This window comes from Pan troglodytes, chromosome 16, assembly GCF_028858775.2.
Source record: "Pan troglodytes isolate AG18354 chromosome 16, NHGRI_mPanTro3-v2.0_pri, whole genome shotgun sequence".
Taxonomy (NCBI): domain Eukaryota; kingdom Metazoa; phylum Chordata; class Mammalia; order Primates; family Hominidae; genus Pan; species Pan troglodytes.
This window is the reverse complement of record NC_072414.2, coordinates 64,022,495-64,041,177: the sequence shown is the minus strand read 5'-3', so window position 1 is coordinate 64,041,177 and position 18,683 is coordinate 64,022,495. Positions and strand designations below refer to the sequence as shown.

Here is an 18,683-nt window from a genome sequence, read left to right as displayed (position 1 = left end):
CTTTAATGTCTTTTTTTTTTTTGCATTCAATCTTTTGCATGGATAGAATTATCAAGTCTCATAGGATGAATTGGGAAGTCTTTTCTCCTTATATTTTTGGAAGAGTTGTGTAGAACTGGTTTTTTTTTTTTTACTGTCAGTGTTGGAATTCATTAATGAAACCATCCGGACCTGGTGTTTTTTATGGGAGAATTTTAAACAAGGTTTCAATTTTAAAAGTAGATATAGAGTTATTCATGTGATTATTATTATTACTGTTTTTTTTTTTTAGTAAGCTTTGGTAGTTTGTGTCTTTCAAGAAACTTGCTTAATCTAAGTTATCATATTTATTGTCATAAAGTTTTATATAATATTCCCTTATTGGCAACTGCTGCGGCTGCCACCGCTGCCACCGGCTCTGCAGCTGTAGGGGACCTGTGCAGGTACGCAGGTGAAAGGAGCTCTTTGCCTGCTGAAAGTTCCCACGGAAAAACTACCATCTCCCCAGCTCACCATGGTGTACGAAATTGATTTAACTACTGGAGATGCTGGGGCTTCCAGCACTTACCCTATGCAGTGCTCAACCTTGTGCAAAAGTGGCTTCATGGTGTTCAAAGGACAACCATGCAAAATAGTGAAGATGTTAACTTCCAAAACTGGAAAACATGGTCATGCCAAGGTTCACCTTGTTGGAATTGCTGTTTTCATGGGAAAAAAAGAAGAAGAAGATATTTGTCCTTCTATTCACAACGTGGATGTTCCAAATATTCAGAGACATGATTATCAACTGATATGCATTCAAGATAGTTGCCTTTCCCTGCCGACAGAAGCTGATGAAGTTCCTGAGGATCTTAAACTGCCAGAAAGTGAACTAGGCAAATAAATACAAGGAAAATACAATGCAGGTGAAGATGTACAGGTGTCTGTCATGTGTGCAGTGAGTGAAGAATATGCTGTAGCCATAAAACCCTGCAAATAAATGGGAGCGTCAACCTCCCTGGCTTAAGCAATTCTCCCACCTCAGCCTCCCAAATAGGTGGGATTATAGGCATGTACCACCACACCTGGCTAATTTTTGTATTTTTTGTAGAGATGGAGTTTTACCATGTTGCCCAGGCTGGTCTTGAGCTCCCAGGCTCAAGCGATCCACCTGCTTTGGCTTCCCAAAGTGCTAGAATTACAGGCTTTTAAAATTTTTAGTATGATCTCTGAGGTCATTGATTTTAGATCATTCTTTTCTAATATATTTATTTAGTGCTGTAAATTCTTTCCTAGGTACTGCTTGTACTGCTGTCACACAAATTCTGACATATTGTGTTTTCATTTTTATTTAGTTTAAAACATTTGATAATTTCCCTTTTGATTTCTTTTTTTTGTGACTTATTCTTTATTTTTTTGTTTCCTGCTGGTAAGCCATAATTATATAATCATTGTAGAAAGAAATGTATAAAATATTGTTGTAGAAAATACCGGGTTCTTCGGGAGGCAAAGGTTGCAGTGAGCCAATATCATGCCATTGCACTCCAGTCTGGTCAACAGAGCGAGACTCCGTCTCAAAAAAACGGAAAATACTGGGTTCTTGTCACACGACCAGGAAAGATTAGGCTCGCAGACACATAGAAGGGTGAGGAGTAAAATTAATGAATGAAAAGGAAAAACAACTCAGCAAAGTGAGATGAGGTCCTCCTAACAGGCTGTTCACCTCACTAATTTGATCCCAGGTCTTCACACAGAAACAGGAGAGGCCAGGCTCCTCCCCCCTGCAAATGGCATAGACTTCACAAGTCTTCACCCTGTCTTCCCGGTATGCAGGTCAGTTGGAGATTCTCCTGGAACCTTTTGTTACTTGCCTGTCTCATTCTCCCCTCTAAAGAAGTGCATCTAAGTGCCATTAGAATAAGGATAAGGATGAGGATGAAGACCAATTTTAACTGCCTCCTGCTGACGGGGCACTGTTTTGGAAAAACAGCAGTCAGATCTTCCTAGAGGCCTATCTATGGGTTCCCAGCAAAAGTGGCCGTTGTCCGAGGCTCCTAGTTGGATGACTATTTGGAGCTTGATGGCCCAGGCAGGGCTATGTTCTGAGATATTCCTGTGTCCATGCAGTGGATGAGGTTGTGATTTGTGGTCCACAAGCCTAGGGTGATGGAGAGACCAGATTGCTGCTGCAGGTTCAGGGTTATTTCCCAGCTTCCAGGATGTCCTGGCTTCTTAGCTGTGCATGTCCCAGGACCTGGAGATCACAGAGGAACGGAGGCTGTGACAAAGTCACCAGGGGCTCCTGAGGTGGAGGACGTGGAACAGCAGAGACAGATCCCACCCACCCCCTTTTTTTTCTTTGAGACAGAATCTTGCTCTGTCGCCTGGGCTGGAGTACAGTGGCGCAATCTCAGCTCACTGCAACCTCCACTTGCCGGGATCAAGCGATTCTCCTGTCTCAGCCTCTTGAGTAGCTGGGACTATAGGTGTGCGCCACCACACCCAGCTAATTTTTGTGTCTTTAGTAGAGGTGGGGTTTCTCCATGTAGGCCAGGCTGGTCTTGAACTTGACCTCAGATGATCCACCCACCTCAGCCTCCTAAAGTGCTAAGATTACAGGCATGAGCCACTGTGCCTGGCCTGATTTCTTCTTTGAACCATGGATTGCTTAGATTTGTGTTTAGTTTGTAAATATTTAAATCCTATCTGGTTTTTTTTGGAAACCTAATTATTTTATTATAAATATATATAAACAAAAATTTTAAAGACACTGAAAAATGTACAAATATAAAACTGTATTTAAATGTTTTTCCTTAAAGTTTGTGTACAACTATAAAGCAAAACAGATTTTGCCAAATTAAGTACAAACGAAACTTCAAATCAGTGAACTTTAGATTAACAGTATTACTTGAAAAGTATGGATGGTATTTTGTTGAAATTAATTTGCTACTCACCAGTGAGTACAGTACTTTCTAAAACAATGACATACTTATTTGTGTCACTTTAGTTTCTTTCACATGACCAATTCTCAATAAAGATTTGTGAATTTAATTTTCAGGAAGGTATAAATAATTCGAAATATTTTGGTGTATCAGAAAACCAAAATCTTAAAGTCTCTATCTTTGGCCCACTGCACATTGTATCTATCTAACCTCTGTATAGACTATATGGATAAATAGGGATTTCACTCTCCCTTTATATAGATATATATCTACTTATATCTGTATCTTATAGGTAAATAAACATATATAGATTATGTATATATTTTAAGTTATTAAATTAATTATACATGCTATAAAACAAACAATGCAGAAACGAATGAAGTAAGAAATGAAAGCCCTTTTGTACAAACATTAGGTTGCTGTAACAAAGGTCAAAACAATAAGGGATTAAAGAAGATAGACTCTTATTTCTCTCACGTCATAATACACATGGTAGCAGTCTTGGGCTGATCTGGTTGATTGTACAGTGATGGGCACGGGCTCCTTCTTTGTGGCTCTGCCATTCTCAGTACATGGCTTCCATCTTAGTCTAAGATGGCTGTTTCCATTTACCCTACTGGTTTTTGGTTGTCATGAAGGTGCTTTTTGTGTGTGTGTAGTTAGTTGTTAAATTGGTGTCTTTTTGTGTGTAGGGGAGCAGTCAGTGGATCTGTGGGTCTGTTCCACATCTTGCTCTGCCCCAATCCTGTCCTCTGAGATTCTGTCCCCTGTTCTTGATTTATAATTTAATTCTTTTGTGGTTAGATAACACTGTGTTGTATAACTTGAACTCTCTTAAAGTTATTGAGACTTGTGGCCCAGAATATGGTCTTCCGTGGTGGATATTTTTTGTGCATTTAAGAATTCTGTATTTTGGCCAGGTTAAATAACACTGTGTTGTATAGCTTGAACTCTTTTAAATTTATTGAGACTTATGGCCCAGAACATGGTCTTTCGTGGTGGATATATTTTGTGCATTTAAGAGTTCTGTATTTTGGCCAGGTGTGGTGGCTCATGCCTGTAATCCCAGCACTTTGGAAGGCCAAGGAGAGTGGATCACTTGAGCCCAGGAGTTCAGGACCAGCCTAGGCAACATGGGTGAGACCCTGTCTCTACAAAAAAATGGAAAAAAAAATTAGCTGGATGTGTTGGTATGCACCTGTAGTCCCAGCTACTGAGGAGGCTGAGTTGGAAGGCTGAGATGGGAGGATGGCTTGAGCTCAGGAAGTTGAGGCTCCACTGAGCTGTGATGGGTACCACTGCACTCCAGCCTGAGTGATAGAGTGAGACCCTGTCTCAGAAAAAAAAAAAAAAAAAAAAAAAAAAAAAAAAGCTGATAGCCTTTGCCTAGTAAGTCCAACATCTGGGCTTTATCAGGAACGGTTGCTGTTTAGTGCTATTTTTCATTTTCCCATGCCCATACTTTTGTACTTTTTTGCATGTCTCTTAATTTTTTGGTGAAAACTAGACATTTTTAAATAATAATAATGATGTGGCACCTCAAAATGAGATTTTCCCAAGGTTTGTGGTTGTTTTCTTACTGTTATTTGGTTGTTTCATGACTTCTTTGAACTAATTTTGTAAAGTCTAGATTTTTGTGCATGAGATCATCAAAAACTGTACTCAGTTATAGTGGTTAGTTATGATTAGACTTGGATTTCCTTAAATGCCTGAAGTTAAGGCCTCCAGTCTTTACTATGAGGTTCTGTGTGTTTGTTGACTCACCCCTTCAGTACTCAGCCAAGCGGTTGTCAACTCTGCCTTACCTTTTACTTCCTGCTTACAAAGAACCTCAAGTTCAAAACACAGGTCTCCTGTGTTTTGTGAGCATCGACATATCCTGGGCATGTGCAGTGCTGTGCATGCTCATGGCCTTCCATATGCCCATGAATATTTCAGATGTTTTCAGAGTCCCCTTTTTACGTATTATTCACCAGCTTTTCCTTTTAAGTTGTTTGGTGTTTTTTTTTTTTTTTTTTTTTTTTTGCCCCATTCTGTTATTGCCACCTTAAGCAGTTATAGTGTTTAAACAATTGCTTCTGATTGTTTTTGACAAGCACACATAGTGATGGTGGGTGGGTGCAGTGGGGAGTGTGAAGAGGCTGTTTTAAGCAAGTGATTTCCAAGTAAGGTCAAGAAAGTCCTTATGGCACCACTGCACTCCAGTCTGGGTTGACAGAGTGAGACCCTGTTGCAAAAAAAAAGTAGGATGAGGGGCAGGCACTGTGGCTCATGCTTATAATCCCAGCACTTTGGGAGGCTCAGGTAGGTGGATCACTTGAGCCCAGGAGTTCAAGACCAGCCTGGACAACATAGGGAGATCCCCCTTCCCCCACCATCTCTACAGAAAAATACAAAAATTAGCTGGGTGTGGTGGTGCATGGCTGTGTGTAGTCCCAGCTACTCAGGAAGCTGAGGTGGAAGGATTGCTTAAGTCCTGGAGGTTGGAGGCTGTAGTGAGCCGTTATAGCACCACTGCACTCCAGCGTGGGTGACAGAACGAGATCTTGTCTCAAAACAAAACAAAACATACATACACACAAAGAGAGTACCCTTTGTGTGAGTTTTTCCAGGGAAATGCCAGATAAGTCAAATTGTGATGATTTTCTCGGGGAACTGGAGTTTGGATGAGTTCCATCCCTGTTCTGATTCTTCAGGTGGCTTCTTGGGTGTCTTTAAAAAAACCCCATCATTGTAGGATGTTGGTTTTTCTCTTCAGTGTGGAGCTAAAGAGAAAGGAGTAGTAATAGCACAAGCTAAAATGCCTGATTTTCCTAACCAAGACTCATCTGTTTTTTCTTGATTAAATGCCTCTGCCAAGGGTTCTTGCAATCCTTTGGTTAATTTCCAGAGTTCTTAAAAATTTGAGTTTGACAGTTTTTGTCAGCATTCTTGTGCCTTTTATGAAGGAGAGGATGTTTAGAGGTCCTTACTCTGCCATTTTTGCTAATCTCACTCTCAATGATCTTTTCAAAAGATTTAAGTACTAAAAAATATTTTATGTATTTACTCATGGGGCAACCATTTCTGCTGTTCTTCCTTCCTTATATAGATCCATGTTTTAATATGATACAATTTTCCTTCTGCTTAAACGACTTCTTTAATGTTTCTTTTAGTGCAGGTTAGCTTGTGATGAATATTTTCAACTATGTATATCTGAAATTGTCTTTTTTGTGCCTTCTATTTTGAATAAATATTTTGAGGAGTTAAGTTTTTTTGAAATAAGTAATCATATTAAAATTCTATGAATTTAAAATATTACCTTTTATAGCCATCTGTGTATAATTTTGACACAGAATAGTTTCATTACTCCATAAAACTCTTATGATACTCCTTATCTTCATACCCTCTGCCCTGCCATACTTTCATGACTCAGAATCACTTGTCTGCTCTCCATTGCAGCTGTTTTTGTTTTTGAGAATGTCATGTACATAGAGTCCTATAGTATGTAAAGTTTTTTATTTTTTTGAGGCCCGGGTTTCAGTCTGTCACCCTGGCTGGAGTGCAGTGGTACAGTCACAGCTCACTGCTGCCTCGACCCTCCAGACTTAAGTGATCTTCCCACCTCAGCCTCCAGATTAGCTGAGATTACAGGTGTGTGCCACCATGCTGGTCTAATTTTTAAAAACTTTTTGTAGAGATGAGGTCTCCCTATGTTGCCCAGGACAGTCTCAAACTCCTGGCTTCAAGCAGTTCTCCCCCCTTGGCCTCCCAAATTGCTGGGATTACACATGTGAACCACCACATGTCAAGTTTTGAGACTGATTTCTCTCATTCAGTGTTGTATCTTTGAAATTCATCCAGGTTGTTAAAATATGGCAGTTGTTTATTTTGCTTCTGAGTAGTATTCCATTATTTAGATGAATCACAGTTTGTTAAATCCTTCATTTATTGGTGGACATTTCGTTATTTTCAAGCTTTGACTGTCACAAAGCTGATGATAATGTTTGTGCCTTGATGTGTATGTATATATAAATTTGTATTTCTCAGTAGTAAACAGCCAGGAGGGGTATTGCTGGGTCATATTGTTAAGGGTGTGTTTAACTTTCTGTGAATGTTTTACTTTTTGTTAGATTGTCTTCCAGAGTTCTACCATTTTGCATTTCCACCAGCACTGTATGAGTGTTCTAGTTCCTCTGCATCCTCAGCAGCACTTGGCATTGTCAATTTTTGTTGATTATTTTAGCCATTCTAATAGGTGTGTAGTAGTATCTCATTGTGGTCCTGACGGAATTTCTATAATAGTTGGTGATGTTGAACATGCTTTCTCATGCTTATTTGCCATCCATATAACTTATCTGGTGAAGTAACTATTGCAAGCCTACCTCTCAAAATGGCCCTAAATGACTTTATGTAGTGATAAAAGTGGTATTGCAATCACAGGTTAAGTAACAGGTAAAGCTTCTGATTTGCTGTTGACATTGTAGCCTTGGGCAGAATCAAAAGTAGCATATATGAAAATAGGAGTAGTACATCACACATCCATATTTCGTATCTCCAAGCCCACGGTTTTATTTTGTAAGTTTTATCAAAATGTAATGCATTTGACACTTAAATGAATATTTCTTTGATGAAATTTATGTTTCTGTTTGTTTCTACATTTTATTAATCTGTGCTATGTGGTTTTTCTAAATTCCTTGTAAAAAACTTTCTATGGTGGAAAGGGAAAAAGCAGAATGGACAAACTATTCTAGGCATTCAGGACTCAGCAATGTCAAGCTTTTTTGTGTATATAGTTTGCAGATGGTTCGGTGATGGTTGAGAGCCTGGGCTCTTTTCCATGACTTACTAAGATACAGTATAATCTAAACATTCATGAGGGACATTTCTGGAGATTTTTATGAATCTTTGCATTTGCTGCTATCATTATAGAATAATTTCTTAAGACATAGTAAAATGTAATTTCACAGAAATGTAAATGCATGCATAATAAGTAGAGCGGTGGTTGTCAAACTTTGGCTTACATCTGAACCACTCGAAGGGGGTTTTATAAGCACAGATTGCTGGACCTTATCCTCAGAGTTTCTCATTCAATAGTTTTGTGAGGGACCCAAGAATTTGAATTTCTAACAGATTTTCAGGAGATGCTGATGTTTCTGGTCTCAGGACCATGATACAGTTGTAGTTGAGTACGACTACTTGAGTACAGATTTAGTTGCTGGGGCATCAGCTTGGTTGACGTCCTCGCCTTGTCTTGTATGTGTGTGTGCGTCCGTGTATATATGCTCTGCACAGTTACAGTTTAGCACAAACAGCTTTGCATTTAGGGAGGTGTTCAGTAAATGGCTACTTTAGGATTTTGGAGTTAGAGGGCATGCCATTCCCATGAGATTATTGTAGGAGAAGAAAAAAGCTCCGCAATGAATCATCTCTGTGTCTTTTCTAGTTTTGTTTCTTCAAGTATAATGTGAATGCTCAGGCTAGGGCAGTGGCTTCATTTTTAAAATCATTTAAATCTTAAATTTCATTGAGCTATATTGAGCTATAACTTACAATAAAATCTACACATTTAAAGCGTACAGCTCAGTGAATTTTGATAAATGTATATATCCATGTGACCACCATCACAGAATTGAGCTATAGATTATCTTTATCACCCATTGTGCCCCTTTGTAGATATTTCTCAATTCCACCCGGATTCCCAGATAACCGCTGATCTGCTTCCTGTTATTCTTGTTTTGCCTTTTCTAGAATTTCATATAAATAGATTATATGATATGTACTTTGTGCCTGGTTTCTTGTGCTTAGCATAGTGTTTGTTGATATCATTAGTTTACTTTTATTCCTGGGCAGTATTCCATTGTAAGGTACATACTTTGGGTGACGATTTAGGAAGTTTATAGTTCTTATTCTTTTGTAATGAGTACTGTAGCTTTGTTTTAAATAGGCATAATAAAGTATAGTATATTATGTACTGGAATTTCATTTCATTCTATTCTAAAATTGTAATTATTTTGATGTAATTATTATTTTCCTAACTCCTTGTTACTTCAGTTTAGCAAATTTTTTAAAAAGTAAAAGTATAAATATATTAAGACTTTTTTTGTAGGGGGGCTCTGGAATGTGAAAGAGAAATCCAAACTTTAAAGAACATTACATTTTTAAAATTATGATTTATTTTGGCTGGGTGCAGTGGCTCACACCTGTAATCCTAGCACTTTGGGAGGCCGAGGCAGGCAGATTGCCTGAGCTCAGGGATTCCAGACCAGCCAGGGCAACACATTGAAACCCCATCTTTACTAAAATACAAAAAAAATAGCCAGGCTTGGCGGCGTGGGCCTGTGGTCCCAGCTACTCGGGAGGCTGAGGCAGGAGAATTGCTTGAACCCAGAAGGCAGAGGTTGCAGTGAGCTGAGATCACACCACTGCACTCCAGCCTAGGCGACAGCGAGACTCTGTCTCCAAAATAAATAAATAAATAAATAACATAAAATAAAATTATGGTTTATTTTACTGAATAGCAGAAAATAAAATCTACTTGATCTTCTTTCAGTTGTTAATTGCTTTTTTTTTTTAAATTTTGCCTGAGCTGTGAATGAGTCTGGACATACAAGCAAATTGTCTTTTTACTGTCTCTTTAACATTTTGTCTCTGAGCTGACCTAAGCAGCTGACCTAATCCCCCCTCCAAAAAAAAATATATTTTTTTTAGTGAAACTAATGAGAATTATTTATTTTGACAGGCCTTTGGAAATGCAAAGACAGCTCATAATAACAATTCAAGTCGTTTTGGGAAGTTTATTCAAGTAAATTACCAGGAAACAGGCACTGTACTTGGGTAAGTACTGCTACTTAGCAGGCGTAGGCTTTAGAGCATGTTTTAATTTTTGTCTTTACCCTTTTATAAACTATGTATTGTTCATTCCCAGACATTGGTGTCAGCATTAAAATTCTTCCCTGTCAACTTTTTTTAGTTTTGGAAAAGTTAAAACCTCAGAAAAATTTTAACACCAATGTAACAGTCACACATACTCTTAACCTAGATTTGATTGTTGTCAATGTGTTGCATTTGCTTTCTATATATTATGCATACATTTGTTCTTTTAAAAAATTGTTTTCAAGGCCAGGCACGGTGGCTCACACCTGTAATCCTAGCACTTTGGGAGGCTGAGGTGGGTGGATCACCTGAGGTCAGGAGTTGGAGACCAGCCTGACCAACATATAGTGAAACCCCATCTCCACTAAAAAATAACAAAAATCAGCCGGGCACGGTGGCGCAAACCTCTAGTCCCAGCTACTTAGGAAACGGAGACAGGAGAATCTCTTGAACCTGGGAGGTGGAGGTTGCAGTGAGCTGAGATTGTGCCACTTTACTCCAGTCTGGGAGACAGAGCGAGGCTCTGTCTCTCAAAAAAAATAAAAAAATAAAAAATTGTTTTCAAGTAAGCTGGTATTTTCTAATCTACATTTTTCTATATAACCATATTATTATATTTGAGAAATTTAATTTTGTTACAGTATTGTTTCTTATTATATAGTCTATGTTCAGAGTCCTCTGGTTGTGTGAGCAATATTCTTCATAGTTTTTTTTTTTTTAAATAGACTTTATTTTTTAGAGCAGTGGTAGCTTCACAGCAAAAATAAGTGGAAAAGTACAGCAAATTCCCATATATTCCTTTAAACTCCCCCTACCACCACCCTTATCTGTGATTTCAGTTTATGCAGCTTCAGTTACCCAAAGATAGTTGAGTATAGTACAGTAAGATGTTTTCAGAGACCACATGCACATACATTTTATTACAGTGTATTGTTATAATTGTTTTATTATTTATTATTTATTTTTTTTGAGAAGGGTCTCACTCAGTTGCCCAGGCTGGAATGCAGTGGTGCAATCTCAGCTCACTACAGCCTCTTCCTCCCGGGTTCAAGTGATTCTCCTGCCTCAGCCTCTAGAGTAGCTGGGACTACAGGCGTGTACCACCATACCCGGCTAATTTTTGTATTTTTTGGTAGAGATGCTGTTTCACTGTGTTGGCCAGGCTAATCTTGGATTTCAGGCATGAGCCACTGTGCCCAGCCTAGTTGTTCTATTTTATTATTAGTTATTGTTAATCTCTTACTGCAGTGGTCCCCAACCTTTTTGGTGCCAGGGACTGGTTTCGTCGAAGACAATTTTTCCACAGACTGGGTGATGGAGGAATGGTTTTGGAATGATTCAAGCTTGTTACATATATCATTAAATTCTCATAAGGAGTGTGCAGCCTAGATCACTCTCATGTGTGATTCACAATAGGGTTTACATTCCTATGAGAATCTAATGCCGCCGCTGATCTGACAGGAGGTGGAGCTCAGCTTTGCTCAGTTGCTGGCCGCTCACCTCCTGCTGCGTAGCCCGGTTCCTAACAGGCCATGGACCGCTACGAGTCCATGCCCTGGGGGTTGGGGCCCCCTGTCTTCTGTGCCTAATTTATAAATTAAACTTTGTCATAGGTATGTATGTATAGGAAAAAAAGATGCAGGCCAGGCACCCCTATAATTTCACCACTTTGAGAGGCTGAGGCACGCAAATCATTTGAGGTCAGGAGTTGGAGACTCACCTGGCCAACATGGTAAAAGCCCATCTCTACTAAAAATACAAAAATTAGCCAGGTGTGGTGGCACGTGCCTGTGGACCCAGCTGTTCAGGAGGCTGAGGTGGAAGAATCACTTGAACCCAGGAGGCGGAGTTTGCAGTGAGCTGTGATCGTCTAGGAGACAGAGCAAGACTCCTCCAAAAAAACAAAGTTCAAGGAAAAAAAACCATATATATATATATATATATATATTATATAGATATGTATTATGTAGAATGGGATATATATGTGGGTTTGGTATTATTTGTGGTTGGCATCTTGGAATGTATCCCCCATGAATAAAGTGGAAGGGGGCTACTATTGTTGAAAAAGAGAGCCTTTGTAGTTAAAACAAACCTGAGTTAAAAGTTATGCTTTTTACTAGCTGTGTGATCGTAATATCTTTCAGCATCAGTTTCTATACTTGTAAAATAGGGGCAGTAATATTTGCCACGCAAGGTGGTTGTGAGGATTTAACATATTCATGTTCCTTTCTCCCATTTTAGACAGGTAAGAGCCTGTTTTGGTAATTTAGACTGGAAATGGCAATGGTAATTCAGAAAAAGAAATAAATTTTAATTATTGGTGGTGGTAGTGGCAATGGATTTTCAAAGAACCCACATTTGAGCTTTATTTTAATGAAGGAATGCAATTTACTGGACAGAGACTGGGAATAGACTAGGGAATTGGAAGTGGGAGGAAGAAAGTGAGCAGTGCAGTCAGGAGTGAATGGAATCTTTGAGGGATTGTGTGTTTGTGAGTGACTGAAGTATATAGCATGTGGTGGGAGGCAACTGGGAGAAATACAGCTTAAGAGTCAGATTCTGGCCTCTAAGAGGTTTGTCCTAATAATTTGGATTCAGTAATCTAAAGCTTTTACATTTCAGATTCTAGAACCCCTTTCCAGTGAGATCTTAGCTGATTGCACCCATTTGGGTAAGAAGTTTTAAAGACTTGGAGGGCACAGTCTGGATAAAGAGAAAAAAATATCAGACATACAATTGATGTTTAATTCCTCATTACTTTCAGGATAAAGTTCATTCTTCTGGCATATAGTATAGTAGCTCTTGATCGTAGTCTGTCCGCCTATCTCATTCTCTAGTCATACGTAACTTGGGTCATACACCACACAGTGATGTTTCAGTAGATGATGGACCTCATATACTATGGTAGTCCTATGAGATTTTAATACCCTATTTTTACTGTACTTTTTCTATGTTTAAATACACAAATACTTACCATTGTGTTACAGTTGCCTATAGTATTCAGTGCAGTAACATGCTGTATAGCTATGTAACCTAGGAGCAATAGGCTATAAGATAAGGCCTAAGTGTGTAGTAGGCTATACTATCAGGTTTGTATAAGTGCACTCTGTGATGCTGACAAACAACAAAATTGTCTAATGATGCATTTCTCAGAATGTACCTCTGTAGTTAAGTGATACGTAACTAATTGTTTTTCCTGAAGTTGGTATGTGTACCCTCCTTCCTTTATAACTTTACATAAAGGCAGTTCTCCTTTCCTTCTGGTTAATCCTTCAGATTTTGAATGCATTTACCCAGACACTCTTTCACCAGATATATGTAATGAAAGTTTACTCTGTGCTGTGTACTCACTATCCATGGGAATTCTTCTTTACATCCTTTTTCCTTCTTGGATTGAATCTCAGGTGTCTCTTTTTGTGTACGCATAATATCCTGGTCATTGCTCTACAGTAAGCCCTATCAACTCAGTATGATAGCTGCTAGATTACCTCCTTTCTCTACTAATTTGTAAGTCATTTGAGAACAGGTAGTAGATCACTTATTTCCATATTCCTTGTGCTTGATATAGTGCCCAATAAATAACTATAGAGTAAATCATTATATAATAAATTGATTTTAGGCTGTGACAATAGCGTAAATATATAAAAAGAAACTATGTATATCTTTAAGCCTTATGTGGTAATCTGTCCAAAGTATGTCTGGAAGAATGTGTAGTGGTATAGTAGCCTAGAAATAATGTAGAGTCTTTCTTCGGGAATCTTGTGTACTGTGTTTTAAACTTCTTTTTTTTTTTTGAGACGAAGTTTTGCTCTTGTTGCCCAGGCTGGAGTGCAGTGGCATGATCTCAGCTCACTGCAGCCTCTGCCTCCCGGGTTCAAGTGATTCTTCTGCCTTAGCCTTCCGAGTAGCTGGGATTACAGGCGTGCACCACCATGCCTGGCTGATTTTGTATTTTTAGTAGTGATGGGGTTTCTCCATGTTGGTCAGGCTGGTCTCGAACTCCCGACCTCAGGTGATCCACCCTCCTCGGCCTCCCAAAGTGCTGGGATTACAGGCGTGAGCCACTGCGCCCGGCCTGGTTTAAACTTCTTATTTTATTTTGCTTTAGTGAAAGAAAAAAGACTCGTGACCATATGAATTTAACATGGATAACACTAACATTACCCATACCACAATTATAATAGTATGTACATATATATACATATATATATATATATATTTATTTATTTATTTATTTTTTTGAGACAGATTCTCACTCTGTCACCCAGGCTGGAGTGCAGTGGCCTGATCTTGGTTCACTGCAACTTCTGCCTCCCAGGCTCAAACAATTCTTCTGCCTCAGCCTCCCGAGTAACTGGGATTACAGGTGCCTGCCACCATGCCTGGCTAATTTTTGTATTTTATTAGAGATGGGGTTTCACCATATCAGCCAGGCTGGTCTTGAACTCCTGGCCTCAGGTGATCCTCTCATCTCGACCTCCTGAAGTGCTGAGATTACAAGTGTGAGCCACCTCGCCCGGCCAATGGTGCATATTTTGAAATGATCTGGGTAGTATTCTTTATACTTTTACACTGTCTCCAAATATTTTTCTGCCTTATATTAAACTTTATTATTTATATCAACCAATTTAATTTTTCTTGTAGTGCCTATGTTGAAAAATATCTACTGGAGAAGTCTAGACTCGTTTATCAGGAGCATAATGAACGGTACGTATTTTTATTTGTGTAATTAGATGAAGTTAACATTTGTATCATGCAGACTGACTTTTAAGGTCTTTGTGTATTATGACCCTTAATTCAGTTTACGTCATGCATAGCTTTTTGCATAATTGCTATTTCTGTCATGGGCAGAACTTTGCAGTTTTTCAGAGGCTGCTAGGAGATCTTTATTTGGTATATAGAACTATTGCAAACTGTCAGAACAAGTAAGCAGTTTCTCAGTTGTTCCTCATTCCTCTTGGTGAGCAATGTGCCTTGGGACTTTGCTCCCATTTCCTTAGTGTTCTTTTTCTAACTTGAGAAAAAAAATTTTCAATAAAGCTCTTAATTCCATTGTATTACTTGAGGTATACAGGTCTTTAGAGATGATATATGTGGTATCCTTCAGATGGAGAAATAAGATAAAGAAGTAAATTAATGATTTGTTTCATGCTACAGTGAGATTTGGTTAAGAGAGGGTTTGACTTACATTCAAATATTGGGTATGCCTTGGGCATCTCACTTAACTTTTCTGCTTCTTGGTTATTTATTCCCATTTTACAGATAGAAAACTATTAGTAACTTTTTCTAACACATTTTAATGATAATGAAATAAGGGGATAAAACTCTTATTTCCTTGGTTTTGGAGAATGAATGAATGAGAGGTGAAATCCAGTTTTTACAAACCAGTTCTCTAGAAGAGTTTGTGAAGGATTGGGTTAATTCTTTAAACATTTGGTAGAATTCACCAGCAAAGCCATCTGGTTCTGACTTTTATTTGTGTGAAATTTTGATTATTAATTGAAACACTTTAGTTATTATAGATCTGTTCAGACTTTTTGTTTCATCTGTGGTCAGATTTGGTAGTTTTTATCTTTCTAGGAATTTGTCCACTTCATCTAGGTTATCTAATTTGTTGCCAAAACTTGTTTTATAGTATCCCTTACAATCTTTTTTGTTTATGTAACATTGGTAGTAATGTTCTGCTTTCATTCATTCCTGAATTTGATTCTCTCTCTGCTTCTTTCTGTGTCTGTCTCATCAGTTTAGATAGAAGTTTAATTTTGAAGATCTTTTCAAAGAACCAATCTTTAGTTTCATTGATGTTCTCTATTTTTTTTCCTATTTCCTATTTCATTTATTTCTGCTCTGATGCTTATTATTTCCTTCCTTCTGCTTGCTTTGGGTTTAGTTTGCTTTTTTTTCTAGTTTCTTAAGGTGGATGGTTAGGTTATAGATTTGAGATCTTTTTTATATGGGTTTACAGGTATAAAGCCCCTCTAAGCACTGCTTCAGCTGTTTTCCATGTATTGGTGTAGTGTTTTGTTTTTGTGCATCTTGGAGTATTTTATAATTTTGCTTGTGACTTCTTTAACCCACTGGTTATTTAGAAATGTGTTGTCAAATTTCCATGTATTTGTATTTTGGAAATGTGATTTTTCTTTCTTTTTTTTTTTTTTTTGAGATGGAGTCTTGCTCTGAGGCACGGGCTGGAGTGCATTGGTGAGATTTCGGCTCACTGCAAGCTCTGCCTCCTGGGTTCACGCCATTCTCCTGCCTCAGCCTCCCAAGTAGCTGGGACTACAGGCGCCTGCCATCACACCTGGCTAATTTTTTTGTATTTTTAGTAGGGACGGGGTTTCACCATGTTATCCAGGATGGTCTCGATCTCCTGACCTTGTGATCTGCCCGCCTCAGCCTCCCAAAATGTTACAGGCGTGAGCCACCGTGCCTGGCCGTGGAAATGTGATTTCCTACTTCACTGCAAAGTGTTTGGAGTAGTTGTATAATTTCAGTCTCCTTAAATTATTGAGACTTGTTTTGTAGTAGACTACACATGGTCTACCCTGGAGGATACTCCATGTGGACTTGAAAAAATATATGAATATATCCTCCTTATGTTGACTGGAGTGTTCTGTAAACGTGTTAGGTCTAATTGGTATTTAGTAATTTTGAAGTCCTCTTTTTCTTGTTCATCTTCTGTCCAGTTGCTTTCTTCATTATTGAAAGTGGAGTATTGCAGTCTCTCAGTATTATTGTTGAATTGTGTGCTTCTTCTCTTAGTTCTGTCAAGTTCTTTTTGTGGCCGGGTGCACTGGCTCACTCCTGTAATCCCAGCACTTTGGGAGACCAAGGCAGGCAGATCATTTGAGATGAGGAGTTTTAGACCAGCCTGGCTAACATGGTGAAACTAAAAGTATAGAAACTATCCAGGTGTGGTTGCATGCGCCTGTATTTCCAGCTACTTGGGAGGCTGAGTCAGGAGAATCGCCTGAACCTGGAAGGTGGAGGTTGCAGTGAGCCGAGGTCTCGCCACTGCACTCCAGTCTGGGTGACGGTGCGAAACTCCATCTCAAAAAAAAAAGTCCTTTTTGCTCAATGTTTTTTTGGGCTCTGTTCTTAGACACACATATATATATATTTTAAATTGTTATGTCTTCTTGATGGATTGGCCCTTTTGTCATTATAAGATGGCCTTCTTTGTCCCTGGGAACAAGTTTGGTCTTTATTTTACCTGATATTAGTAATAATTAGTAATTATTGTTTTATCTGGTATTCTCTAGCTTGCTTTTGGATATTGCTTGCATGGTATCTTTTTTTTCCATCCTTTTATTTTTAACCTATTTGTGTCTTTGAGTCTAAAGCTTGTCTCTTGTAAACAGTATGCAGTTGGACCATACATTTTCCTTTTATCCATTCTGCCATTTATCTACCTTTAGATTAGAGCATTTAATCTACTTATACTTAATGTAATTATAAGGTAATTATAAGGTAGGATTATTAATACCATTTTGCTGTTTGTTCTCCATATGTGTTACGATTTTTTTTGTTCTTCTGTTCTTCTATTCCTGCCTTCTTTTGCATTAAATAAATGTTTTCTAGTGTACCATTTTAATTTCATTGGCATTTCTTTTTATTATTTTTTATATTCTTATTGCTTACCTTGGGCATTGTAGTTAAAATCTTATAACAATGTAGTTTGGAATAATGACAACTTAATTTTGATAGTATACAACAAACTTTGCTTGTATGTAGTTCTATTCCTTTCTTGCCCCTTTGTCCTGTAATTGTTATGCAAATTACTTCTTTATGGTGGTACATCCATCAACACCTTTATAATTACTGCTTTATGTAATTTTTCAAGTTTAATAGGAAAAAAGTGTTATGCATAAAAAATAGGCCAGGTGCAGTGGCTCCTGCCTGTAATCCCAGCACTTTGGGGAAGCCAAGGTGGGCAGATCACTTGAGGCCAGGAGTTCGAGACCAGCCTAGACAACATGGCAAAACCTTATCTCTACAAAAATTAGCCAGGTGTGGTGGTGCACGCCTGTAGTCCCAGCTACTTAGGAGGCTGAGGTGAGAGGATCACTTGAAACGAGATAGAGGTTGCAGTGAGTCGAGATCATGCCACTGCACTCCAGGCTGGGCAACAGAGTGAGATCCTGTCAATCAATCAATCAATGAGTTAATTAATTTATACTATCTTTTATATTTACCTATGTAGTTACTTTTACCAGTGTTCTTTATTTCTTCGTGTTTAATCGAATCTTGTCTAGTATCCTTTTATTTCAGTCAGAAAAATGAACTCCCTTTAGTATTTCTTGTAAGGCCCATCTGTAGCTGTGAAGTCCAACTTTGTTTATCTGGCAGTATTCTAATTTCTCCTTTATTTTTCCTGGATATATACTTCTTGATTGACAATTTTTTTTTCCTTTCAATGTTTTGAATACGTTATCTGTCTGCCATGGTTCGTGATGAGAAATCAGCTGTTAATCTTATGTTAGGATTCCTTGATAAGGAATTTCTCTCTTGGTGCTTTCAAAATTATTTGTCTTTGCCTTTCAAGAATTTTGGTTTGTCAAAATGTGGATTTGAGTTTATACCCTCTAGAGTTCATTGAATTTCTTGGATGTGTAGATTAATGTTTTCCATCAAATTTGGAGAGAGATTTTGGCAATTGTTTTTTCAAGTATTCTTTATGTCCCTTTCTTTTTTCTCCTTTTAGAACCCCCAGTATGTATAGGAGCCTTTTTTTCTTTTCTTTCTTTTTTTTTTTTGAGACAGAGTTTCATTCTTGTCGCCCAGGCTGGAGTGCAATGGTGCGATCTCAGCTTACTGCAACCTTCGCCTCCCGGGTTCAAGTGATTCTCCTGCCTCAGCCTCCTGAGTAGCTAGGATTACAGGTGCCTGCCACCATGCCCAGCTATTTTTTTTGTAATTTTAGTAGAG

The 18,683-nt window shown here is 38.3% G+C and overlaps 1 protein-coding gene across 30 annotated transcripts in view; it reads left to right on the top strand.

Annotated features, from left to right (window-relative positions):
• MYO9A (myosin IXA) overlaps positions 1 to 18,683 on the top strand; it is a 297,950-nt gene that overhangs the window by 78,911 nt on the left and 200,356 nt on the right. For 29 of the 30 annotated variants that reach the window (XM_054667756.2, XM_054667748.2, XM_054667767.2 and 26 more), the window contains 2 exons: positions 9,622 to 9,716; positions 14,400 to 14,462. In XM_054667756.2, the coding sequence (XP_054523731.1) occupies positions 9,622 to 9,716; positions 14,400 to 14,462 (158 nt within the window). Of the gene's footprint in view, positions 1 to 793; positions 885 to 9,621; positions 9,717 to 14,399; positions 14,463 to 18,683 lie in introns of those variants that run through there. The other variant, XM_054667772.2, reaches the window with a different exon arrangement.